At 44.9% G+C, this 12,221-nt stretch overlaps 1 protein-coding gene across 1 annotated transcript; it reads left to right on the top strand.

The window, feature by feature from the left end:
- Positions 1-1,058: 1,058 nt before the first annotated feature.
- Positions 1,059-5,557, top strand: LOC119308745 (clavaminate synthase-like protein At3g21360). Its single transcript, XM_037584885.1, has 3 exons — positions 1,059-1,280; positions 1,699-1,952; positions 5,212-5,557. Exons 1-3 carry the CDS (start codon positions 1,059-1,061, stop codon positions 5,555-5,557), a joined length of 822 nt encoding a protein of 273 aa, XP_037440782.1.
- The last annotated feature ends 6,664 nt before the right edge of the window (positions 5,558-12,221 follow it).

Below are 12,221 nucleotides of genomic sequence, written 5' to 3'. Positions count from 1 at the left end.
AGGTTTGAGCCATATCCATCTCTGAATCCATCAAATGGCATCGCCTCCTAAACCCCGAGTAGATTGAAACGAGCGATTCAGAAGTGTGGCCATATGCCCATACCCGGACGCGGCTGGCCTGCTCTCACGCCGTGCATGCTAGTTTTACATCCAACGGTTCGCCTCACGTTTTCACCCCCCGATGCCTGCCGGGGAGCACAGATGGGAGTACGCCGAGGGAGCATGCAAGCCGTGTTCGCCCATATCCATCCCTGGAGCCACCACATGTCATCACCTGCAAAATCCAGAGTAGACCCAAACGAGCCATCTTGCTCCAAATACATTTGCATTTGCATCTGGAAGGTGCACGTGGCATCCGGACGGCACCCGAGTTATATCCCCCAATTAAGCTATGATGACACGGCAGCACGCCAAATCTGATTTTGTATTTGCCAAGGTAGAACCAAATAGCTAATATACCAATCTCTACCTGAGTAGGACCTAAAGGGAATCTTGGGGAAGCATTCTCTAGGTTTTACCGGAACCTTTGCTTTGGACTGTATCCAATTGTCTTTCTTTCAAGCCAATGATAGCGATTTTAATATCATTTGGTGCCTGCAAAATTGACCGTGTCATGTCAAAAACAGGGCCTAGGCTCCTTCACTGAAAATTAAGTCATGGTTTTTAGATGGTTCCAAAAATCAAACCGCGTGTAATGTCCATTTACTCGAACTAGAGGTGACAAATGTCCACCGCAGAGCCTCTTCTGCAGCACATGAAGCCAACAAACCAGTCGCTTTTAGTACAACGACAAACTACCTTTGTTTAATCCTCGATGCACTTAGTATTTTTCGTTTGAAGGGATCACTGATAAGTTGGAGTACGTACGTACGTCACCTTTGAAACTCGAGGAACTACCGTACAGCCTTGTTGACCATGACGGCTTTATAAACCAGCATTTCCCCTTGAAGTCCCCAGTTTAAAAGTACGAGAGGCAATCTTCTGGTTATCCCAAGTTACTAGTAGTATTTTCCAACAGAGAGGCAGAGTTGCAGACAGTAATTTTGTAAGGAACCACCATGGAAGCCACCTCAGAACAAGACGGAGGTGGCAGCGGAGCCGGCGACTACGAAGCTCTCATGGCAGCCCTGATGGCGAACAGGCAACTGCTGGAAGCCAAGGTCGGCATCAACAACGCAATGTTCGCCGCCAGCGATATGGCCACGTCGCAGCTCGGCGATTCCTTCGTTGTCGGCGAGTGCCAAGGGCAGAAGACCATCGATGGCAAGCAGATGCCATTGGTCCTGGGCCCGTCAACGGAAGGTGCGGGCGAAGACGACGGCGGCACTGGGTACGAGGCGCTCGTGGCCGCTGTGAAGGCCAAGAGGCAATGGCTGGAGGAGAAGGTCGTGACCAACAGCGCCGTTCTGCTGCGCGGCTTCGATGTCTGCGACGCGGCGGAGTTCGACGCAGTCGTGGAGGCGCTGGGGTGGCCGGACATCAGGTACGTTGGCCCCGCGCCGCGCACCCACGTCCACGGCCGCATCTGGACCGCCAACGAGGGGCCCCTCGAGCAGAGCGTCTACTTCCACCACGAGATGGTGCTGGTGAGCCCACACATACATCCCATGCCATGCCATGATCTGCAACAGTACAGCATGCCGGCCTTGTGAAGTGATTATCGATGTCTGGGTTTTGTTTGGATCAATTGATGTACAGATCAAGGAGTTCCCGGGGAAGGTGATACTGTTCTGTGAGGTGCCGCCGCCGGAGGGCGGAGAGACGCCGTTCGTGCCGAGCTTCCGGGTGACGGAGCGAGCGCTGGAGGAGTTCCCGGAGATGGTGGAGGAGCTGGACGCCAAGGGGCTCCGGTACACGTTCACGGCGCCGAGCAACAACAACACCGGGTCCATGAGAGGGAGAGGATGGGAAGACGCTTTCGGCACGTCAGACAAGTCTGAAGCAGAGACGAGGTAAATACACGTCAGCTTGCTGGCTTGCGGCTACCACGATTTGCCTTTGTTTTTGGGACTGCTACGCGTCTGTCGGCGGATCTTTTAGAAAGATCCGCCGGCTCACAAGCCATTGGATTTGAAACAATCGATCAGCCAAATGTCTTTAACTACTTCGCAACAAAGAACTTGTTGCGGAAACATTTTAAACAAGATTATGTTGCATTTTTTTCTTTGCAACAAGAGGCTAGTTGCAGAATTCCTTTCTGAAACAATGGGTCAATTGCAGAAAGTGGGCACGAAGGGGTTAGGCTCCTTACCGTTGATTAAGAGTCCATCCGACAGACATATAGACGGCGGACGCTCGCACAAATTAGATCGTTTCAAGGGAATCTTTCTCGGGACTGCCACGCGTTCGCCGGCGGATGTTTCTAAAAGATCTGTGGGCTCACGAGCCGTTGGATTTGATATAATCGGTCAGCCAAACGTCTTTCTCTACTTCGCAACAAAGGACTTGTTGCGGATACATTTGTAACAAGTGTTATGTTGCGGGTTTTTTCTTTGCAACATAGGTTGTAGTGCGAGACGTTTTTTTTTGCAACATGGATTGTGTTGCAGAAAGAAAATGTGCTCTCTAGTGTGAGCCGCAACAGTATCGTGAGTCATTGGATTTGATTCAATCCATCGGCCAAATGTCTTTCTCTACTTTGTAGCAAAGGTCTTGTTGCGGAAAACATTTGCAACATGAGTTATGTTGCGTTTTTTTATGCAACATAGATTGTATTGCGGGATTATTTTTTTACAACATGGGTCATGTTGCAGAAAATATTGCCCTCCCTAGTGTGAGCCGCAACAGTATCTAGCCGTTGGCCAGTTTGCAACAAGGGGCTAGTTGCAGAATCACTTTCTGAAACAATGGACCAGTTGCAGAAAGTGGGCACAAAGGGATTAGCTCCTCACCGTTGATTAAGATTCCATCCGACGGACATATAGATGGCGGACGCTCGCACAAAGTAGATCGGTTGAAGGGAATCTTTTCCCTTTGTTTTTCCTCTGTTTACGAGTTTCAGAAGGTCATAGCCGCTCGATGAAGATCTTCTCATCTCTGTACAGAATCTTTAATCTCGGCGAGAGATCAAATACTAGTAGAAATACTTATTTTTCAGTCGCCTAAAAAGTAGCAATACCTTTTAATTTACAAAACTTGTAAATTGAAAGGTTTTGCTCATTTTTTAGAATTAGTTATTTTAATTTTTTGATAAAATATCCAAAAATTGGAAATTGGAATGATCATAAAGAAATTAAAATGTATAGAAATATAACATTTAAAAGGCAGACATATTTCAAAAGAGCAATCTTGCATGCGCTTCATATGTTATAAATATATCTCCACCATTTTCAATAATGTGGAGGTGTGTTCTACCTTCTTTCTTTTTTTGAATTTCGGATTGCATAGTACACTTTTGTGTTTGTATTTAACTACACGATCTTCCTAGCACGATTTAGTTATATAAGTTTTTAAGTATGGTAATACGATAATTTTTTGAAGTACTCTCCCCTTATACAAAGCCACCTACTATTGTTTTAAGTTTGACTATGTTTATAGAAAAATATTAACATTTACACTACTAAAGCAGTACCACTAGACTATCATGACATAAATTTTCATACTGTATTTATTAGGTATTGTATATGTTACTATTTTTTGTAAAAGAAACTAAAAATTGGTTATGAAAAGATTAAGTGCCTTGTATACATGGACATAAGGACTACAATTGTTTCTTTACCCAATTGTTTTGCCACTCCAATGATTAGCGGGTGCATGCATGGTGAGAAATCCTATAGATTCACATGCTTATTTATTGTGAGGTTATCCATGAGTTCTTTTTGATAATGCATCTTTTCTTAATTTTATCATAACATTAAGCCGATACAACCGCACACATGATAGTTTATTCTCGGTTCTACATACAATCAAATACGTCCAGGACACCACACCACAATGAAAGATAGTCTGAATCAATAGAGAGAGGTGGAGAAGCACTGATGGGGAACCTAGTCTATTGTCCATGCTATAAAAATACCTCCTTGGCAACCCACCCAAGCTATTCATATATCAAGTCACCAATCTCGCTGCTCTGGCTAAAGGAAAGACCAGGGGCAGATCCAGTGTGCGCATTTGAGTGGCACTTGCATAAGATAGAAATAAAATTATATTTGGACCTACAAATCTTCTAGATTTACTTCACTTGATTCAGCAAACCATGCATAGTTAATAAACATTTCTGAAGCCCAAACAATTAGACATGAAGATATCTCAAGTGAGCAAAGAGTACATGGGGAATTCATTATCTTACAAATAAACTGAAGGATAAGTGAAATATTGTGATTTTTTTCCCACACATATATGGTTTAAAAATTGTATAATGAAGATTTTGCTTTTCCTAATTCTAAGTCTTCCAAGTATTTGATAAACCCTAGTCACCTAAAACTACACATAAATAGAGCCTAACCTTGTACTCCAGAAGTGTGCAGCTTCAGCAAAAATCAGATTTTACATATGAAATAGGAGTGGTGATAAAAAAAATTAAATATTGGTTTGAAAGCTTAAAAGAGTGATTAAGACTTTAAAAGGCACAAGCTTAAAAATAGAAAGTCACCTAATATAATAGTAGCAATATCATCAAATTTTGTGCTCCGGTGAGAAATGGATATCCACACGTCTACATAAGTAAACAAAACTAAATTCAATACACAAAAAGAGTAAAAAACTAAGTATGTTGCTGTATATGAGAATGGCGTTTTTGCTCTCGGCCTCCAAGGAGGCTGATTTTTTGAAAAATTCAAAATTCAAAAATTTTGGTTTCAAAAAAATCTAAAAAAATGTACAAGTAAACACAGATGTGAGGCTTATGTGTGTAAATTTTCAGGATGAAATACGTTGAACCGTGACCTGTACAAAAAAACAAATTCATGGTCTAAGAGGATGAATAGTATCATGTGTTAAAATGCCCCAGATTTTTCGTTTTGCACAACCCTCATTTCGACGTATTTCGTCCTGAAAATTTACACACTTGTGCGCTATGCTTTCATCTATCTCTGTATTTGTTTTTCCGAATTTTTTGAAATGTAAAAATATGAATTTTCACGAATTTTAATTTTTATTTGGAGGCCTTCATGGAGCTTGGCCTTCAAAAGCAATTTCTGGTTGTATATGTTCTCAAAGAGCAAGCCTCTGCAAAAAAAAATCATAATAATAGGTGGTTTGGGATGTTTGCAGGGCAAAGGCACTAGGAATGGGCGTGGAGTGGCTTGAGGACGGTGGCGTGAAGACGATCCTGGGTCCACGCACGCTGACCCGCGTCTTCCCAGGGCGCAAGGGACGGAGGATGTGGTTCAACACGTTGGTCGGGATGCACGGCAAGGACCTGAGCTCGGCCACGGCGGCCGACGGGACCGAGATCCCAGCGAGCTTCGTGCAACGGTGCGAGGAGATCATCGAGGAGGAGAGCATCCAGTTCCGTTGGCGCAAGGGCGACATCCTCATCCTCGACAACCTCGCCACGCTACATGGCCGGCGGCCGTCGCTGCCGCCTAGGCGGGTTCTCGTCGCAACTTGCAAGTGACACACCGATGAGTTCTTTTTATTTATTGATCAGAACTCCCACGTATGCCATGTGGCGCATCCAATAGTTTATCAACGTAAGGCATTCGAATCAGTACAACACAATTTAACTGGGTCGTGTCTAGTATCTCGCCCCATGTAAAAGCGCAGTTGAACCTTTCCAACATATTGGAGCTCCCTCTGGCTGAACCCTCATGCCACCAGGATCAAATCGACAAGAAGAATTCTTTCAGATGAAAAAGAGCTTGAACTGTCCAACATGAAGCACGAATTTCATCGTCCAATTTGGCGTTGCAAACCTATGTTGCGCTCGGCTAGAATTATCTTAACTAATCACACACATCTACTCATATAGATGTTGCCAACCTCATCCTATTGTTGCCATTGGCCACAGGTACCTTGATCTGCGTTATCCGCTGTCGTGAACCCAATCAAGGAAATCAAATGTTCATTACACGATGAATATTTGTTAATACATTATGAAGTAGTTTTTATGATATTTTTTAAACACACACGAATATTTTTTGAACAAAAAATGATCAGAAGGAAAGAAAAACGAAAAGAAGCAAAAAGATAAAAAAGGTAAAAATAGGAAAGGAAAACAATAAATTGAAAAAGTAAACCAAAAAGAAACGGGACAGAAAAACTACTCCACAAAACACTAGAAAAAACGAGACAAAAAATCAGGAGAGAACCAGTAGGCATGTTGTAAAACCGGAAGAAAAAATTTCATGGATGTTCTTACTGGTCCGTGGCCCACTTCACAAACACTAGAGGCGAGCGCTAAGGGCATGTATAGTGATTGATACGAATAGAGTTATCTTAATACCGCCATATAATTTAGAGATGACAAAAAACTACGATGTACAATTGGTTGTCTCTCTAGTAACTAGATATTCCTAAAAATCTAGTGAGAGATTTATTGCTAAGAGATCATCTATTAATTAAGAGAAGACAAAGTCTTTTTTGTGTGGTTTCTCTTTCATCCAACTCAACATTTATCCTACGTGGCACTTCTAAGATAGCACCATTGTACATGCCCTAAAAAGTGACATGATAAGCGATGTATAGCAGCATCCGGAGTGCTCATAAACAATCCACAACACATTGAATTTTGGAACATGCTCAACTTTATTATTAAAAAGATGCAAGTTTGCAGTAATTTACAGGATCATGGAGCTCAAGTAGCCACACGTGGCGCCCCTGCTTGGTAATGACAAAGCATGTTTGGCTATAGAATCAGCCTCAAAATTACATTCTCTACTCCAGTGAACAAAGGAGCAAGAAGCAAAACTATTGGAACTCAACATGATAAGTCTTTGATGTTCTCATATTTACCACCAGTACCTCTATGAATGTCATACACCACACTTCTGCAATCCAAAACAATCATCAAGTTTCGAATGCCCAAATCAACAACTAAAGCGAGCACTATCATGCACCTCACACGCGTGCTTTGGGCCGGCCCAGTGCGGGTGGGCGCCTTTTTTCTTGTTTCCTTTTTATTCCATTTGCAACTCTAAAAAAATTATTCCATTTCACCCCTTTCCTATTTCTAATTTTTTTCTTTTCCTTCTTCTATTTCTTTAACTAAGTATAAAAATCATAAATTTGGAAAAAAAATCTTGACTTTAAAAAGTATACGAATTTTATACATGAAATTTTAAAGATATTTAGGAGTGTATTAAACTTTCATGAGTTTTGAAAAGGTTCAAGAACTTTAAACAACGTTATAGAATTTTTAAAATATTCATGAATTTCGAAAAATCAGGTATTCATAAATATTTGTGAATTTTGAAAAAAATCGACAATTCCAGAAAATAAGATTGTATTTTAGAAACACTCGTTTTTTGTAAAATTTTAAAAATGTTCCTGATTTTCAAGAAAAATGTTTCGAAATAAAAATTTAATGAATTTGGACTTTTTAAAGGATTTTTCAAAAACATTCATGAATTTTGAAAATATTCTTGGATTTAAAAAATGTCATGGATTTAAAAAAGTTCCCGTATAGTATGAAACAATCTCCCTGGCTTTTTAGAAACATTTCCGCATTGAAAAAATGTTCACCTATTTGACGAATATTCCCAGACTGGAAAAAAGATTTGGATTAGATAAAATGTTTCCAAATTTAAAAACATGTCCACGACTTTAGAAAATGGTAGCAAATAAAAATTAACAATAGAAAGGTAAGAATAAATGTTAAGACATAATAAACAAATAGAAAATGATGAAACAGAAAATGAAAACCGGAAAGAAGAAAAGAACAGAAAAATCCAATCTAGGGGAGCTGAATGGGCCGGCCCAAAGAAGTTACAGGTAGCCACGGGATGCGCATTTGATCCTTATTACCCCTCAAAAGAAATTGATCCTTATTCCGCTCTTTAGGCGTGAAATAGGATCTGACTAGCATTTGATTTAAATTGGAGTATTTCTACATGAGGAAAGTATATTTTCACCCGAAGATCCATTTCCATTTCTATGGATCCTCGGTCGACGCGCCATAGTGAGTTAGTGACAATGGCCTTGCGGGCGGCGGGCCTGTTTTTCCACTCACACAACCCTCATGTGGAATGGTGCTTTTTTGTCTTGAAGACGACAAGTGGTGAGAATGTGGTTGCAGAAATCTGCTTTTTATGGAGTTTTCTTGCAAATGTTCCCGGAAATGTATCCTCTGTCCTTTTCCCTCGTGGTTTTCGCGGTTTCGTGTGTTTCCTCGGTTTCGTGTTAGGCTGGTTATAATGGTAGTATTGTTGGAAACGATTGTTTTGGCAATGCTTCACTATGTATTGATCGGTGCAAAGCGCACGTATATATGGAGTATAAAGTGGGCCACAACCTCAACTATACAATGACTAGAAGGTGGGCCAGGCTATACAATATACATGCACAAGACATATATTCAACACCCCCCCCCCGGCAGTCGAAGCGTCGCCGGAGACGCAAAGATTGGACCTGAACTCCTCAAAGACAGAAGTAGGCAGTCCTTTCGTCATGACGTCGGCGAACTGCTGCGCCGTCGGGACGTGGATGACCCGTATGCGTCCAAGAGCCACCTGCTCACGAACGAAGTGTATATCGAGCTCAATATGCTTCGTTCGACGATGGCGGACCGGGTTGGCGGAGGGGTAAATGGTAGATACATTGTCGCAGTAGACGAGCGTGGCCTTGTGAACATCACAAAGCAACTCCTGGAGCAGCTGACGGAGCCAAGAGCATTCAGCAACGATGTTAGCCACTGCTCGATACTCAGTCTCGGCACTCGAGCGGGAGACGGTGGGTTGTCGCTTGGAGGACCAAGAGATCAGGGACGGCCCAAGGTAGACACAGTACCCCGAGGTGGAGCATCGTGTGTCCGGGCAGCCAGCCCAGTCCGCATCAGAGTAGGCGACGAGGTCGGTGGAGGCGGAGGTCATCTGCGTAAGTCCCAAGGACTGGGTGCTGCATATGTATTGGAGGATACGCTTCAACAGAGTCCAGTGAGAGTCGCGCGGAGCATGCATGTGAAGACAGACCTGCTGAACGGCATACTGCAAGTCGGGGCGCGTCAGGATCAGGTACTGCAAGGCGCCCACAATGGAGCAGTAGAAGGCTGCATCAGATGCAGGCGAACCCTCCAAAGCGGAAACCTTGGCCTTGGTGTCGACAGGCGTGGGAGCGCGCTTGCAGTTAAGCATGCTAGCTCGGTCGAGAAGCTCATGGGCATAGCGCTGCTGATGCAGGAAGAACCCATCTGGCCGTCGAACCACCTCAATGCCAAGGAAATAATGCAGAGGACCCAAGTCCTTCAGGGCAAACTCATCATGAAGACGAGCAGTGAGCCGCTGGAGGAGCGCGACAGTGGATGCCGTCAGAATGATGTCGTCGACGTACAGCAACAAGTAGGCCGGGTCAACTCCGTGATGATACATGAAGAGGGACGCATCGGAGCGAGTCGATGTAAATCCGAGCGTCTGCAGGAAGGCGGCGATGCGCTGGTACCAGGCTCGAGGTGCCTGCTTCAACCAGTAAAGTGAACGGGAGAGCAAGCACACATGATCTGGATGCGTGGCATCGACGAAGCCGGTGGGCTGCTGCTACGTCTTGAGCTTGCGTTGGTTTTCCTTGAAGAGGAAAGGGTGATGCAGCACAGTAGTGTAAGTATTTCCATCAGTTTTTGAGAACCAAGGTATCAATCCAGTAGGAGGCTCCTCACAAGTCCCACGAACCTACACAAACAAACAAAGAAATCGCAACCAACGCGATAAAGGGGTTGTCAATCCCTTCACAGCCACTTGCGAAAGTGAGATCTGATAGAGATAATATGATAAGATAAATATATTTTTTGTATAATATAGATGCAGAAAATAAAGATGCAAATAAAAGTAGATTGAAAGCTTATATGATAAAAGATAGACCCGGGGGCCATAGGTTTCACTAGAGGCTTCTCTCAAGATAGCATAAGTATTATGGTGGGTGAACAAATTACTGTCGAGCAATTGATAGAAAAGCGAATAATTATGAGATTATCTAGGCATGATCATGTATATAGGCATCACGTTCGTGACAAGTAGACCGACTCTTGCCTGCATCTACTACTATTACTCCACACATCGACCGCTATCCAGCATGCATCTAGAGTATTAAGTTCATAAGAACAGAGTAACGCATCAAGAAGGATGACATGATGTAGAGGGATAAACTCAAGCAATATGATATAAACCCCATCTTTTTATCCTCGATGGCAATAATACAATACGTGCCTTGCAACCCTTTCTTTCACTAGGTAAGGACACCGCAAGATTGAACCCAAAGCTAAGCACTTCTCCCATGGCAAGAAAGATCAATCTAGTAGGCCAAACCAAATCGATAATTCAAAGAGACTTGCAAAGATAACTCAATCATACATAAAAGAATTCAGAGAAGATTGAATTATTATTCAAAGATAAACTTGATCATAAACCCACAATTCACCGGATCTCGACAAACACACCGCAAAAAGAGATTACATCAAATAGATCTCCACAAGAGAGGGGGAGAACATTGTATTGAGATCCAAAAGGAGAGAAGAAGCCATCTAGCTAATAACTATGGACCCGAAGGTCTATGGTAAACTACTCACAACTCATTGGAGGGGCTATGGTGTTGATGTAGAAGCCCTCCATGGTGGATTCCCCCTCCGGCAGAACACCGTCGACGGCTCCAAGATGGGATCTCGCGGATACAGGAGGTTACGATGGTGGAAATATTTCTTCGGTGGCTCCCTGGATGTTTTTGGGGTATGTAGGCTTATATAGGAGGAAGAAGTACGTCAGTGGCCGCCCGAGGGGTCCACGAGACAGGGGGCGCGCCCAGGAGGGGTGGGCATGCCCTCCTATCTCGTGGACGCCTCGGCTGCTTCTTGGCTCGCACTCCAAGTTCTCCGGATCACGTTCGTTCTAAAAATCACGCTCCCGAAGGTTTCATTCCGTTTGGACTCCGTTTGATATTCCTTTTCTTCGAAATACTGAAATAGGCAAAAAAACAGCAATACCGGCTGGGCCTCCGGTTAGTAGGTTAGTCCAAAAAATGATATAAATGTATAAAATAAAGCCCATAAACATCCAAAACAGGTAATATAATAGCATGGAACAATAAAAAATTATAGATACGTTGGAGACGTATCAGCTGCTCACAAAACACCTGCTCAGCCAGGTGGCCGTGCAAGAAGGCATTGGACACGTCCAACTGATGCACATGCCATGCTCGTGACACGGCTAGCTGGAGCACGGCGCGGATCGTGCCCGGTTTAACAACCGGGGAAATGTGTTGGTGAAGTCCATGCCCGCGCGTTGCCGAAAACCCCGAACCACCCAGCGAGCTTTATAGCGCTTGAGAGTGCCATCCAGACGAGTCTTGTGCCAAAAGACCCACTTGCCCATGATGATGTTGGCACGGGGCGGCCGAGGGACGAGCTGCCAGGTACGGTTCCGCTGGAGCGCGTCGAACTCTTCCTGCATCGCAGCGAGCCAATGAGGATCCCGAAGGGCGGCTCGAGCTAGCGATGGGAGAGGAGATGGCTCAGAGGCGGAAGCAGCGAGAAGGTACTCATTGCTGGGGTACCGCGTGCTCAGGCGAAGGGGTGCCAGCCCGAGAGCGAGTCATCGGGCGGGGCAGCAGGTCCGGAGTGGAGACAGGCGAGGACAAAGAAGAACTCGCCTCCTCTGTGATTGTCGAGGGCGAGGCCGCCGGCGAGGCGGTGGGCGAGGCCATCGGCGTGGCGGCAGGCGAGGCCACCACGGGCGAGGCGGCGGGCGAGGCTGCCGGCGGGGTCGAGGCCGGGGACGCCAGGGGCGTCATGGGCGCCGAGGGAGGTGCGGCCCCTAGGGCAGCCAATCGAGGAGAGACTCGACCCGTGGCGCGGGGGGGCACCCTCAAAGCCGAGACGCGGCCCAAGAGAGGCGCGGGGGCGGCCGTCGCCGGGTGCGGGCAAGGCCGCAACATCCAAAGGTACCTACTGGAACGGAAAAACCATCTCATCAAAGTAAACATGTCGTGAAGTGATCACCCGATGTGAGATAGGATCACAGCAGTGGTAGCCTTTCGTGTTGGGAGGATAGCTGAGAAAGATGCAGGCCACAGACCGAGGTGCGAGCTTATGAAGAGCAGTGGAAGCGATGCTAGGGTAGCACAAGCAACCGAAGATGCAT

Source organism: Triticum dicoccoides, chromosome 5B, assembly GCF_002162155.2.
Source record: "Triticum dicoccoides isolate Atlit2015 ecotype Zavitan chromosome 5B, WEW_v2.0, whole genome shotgun sequence".
Taxonomy (NCBI): Eukaryota; Viridiplantae; Streptophyta; class Magnoliopsida; order Poales; family Poaceae; genus Triticum; species Triticum dicoccoides.
This window is presented reverse-complemented; position numbering and strand designations above follow the sequence as displayed.

Excerpts from the sequence above, each read along its gene's own strand:
- LOC119308745 (XM_037584885.1), top strand. The coding sequence starts at position 1,059 with ATGGAAGCCACCTCAGAACAAGACGGAGGTGGCAGCGGAGCCGGCGAC. Across the intron at positions 1,281-1,698 it reads ATGGCAAGCAGATGCCATTG|ATCAAGGAGTTCCCGGGGAA; the intron begins GTCCTGGGCCCG and ends ATTGATGTACAG. Across the intron at positions 1,953-5,211 it reads AAGTCTGAAGCAGAGACGAG|GGCAAAGGCACTAGGAATGG; the intron begins GTAAATACACGT and ends GGATGTTTGCAG.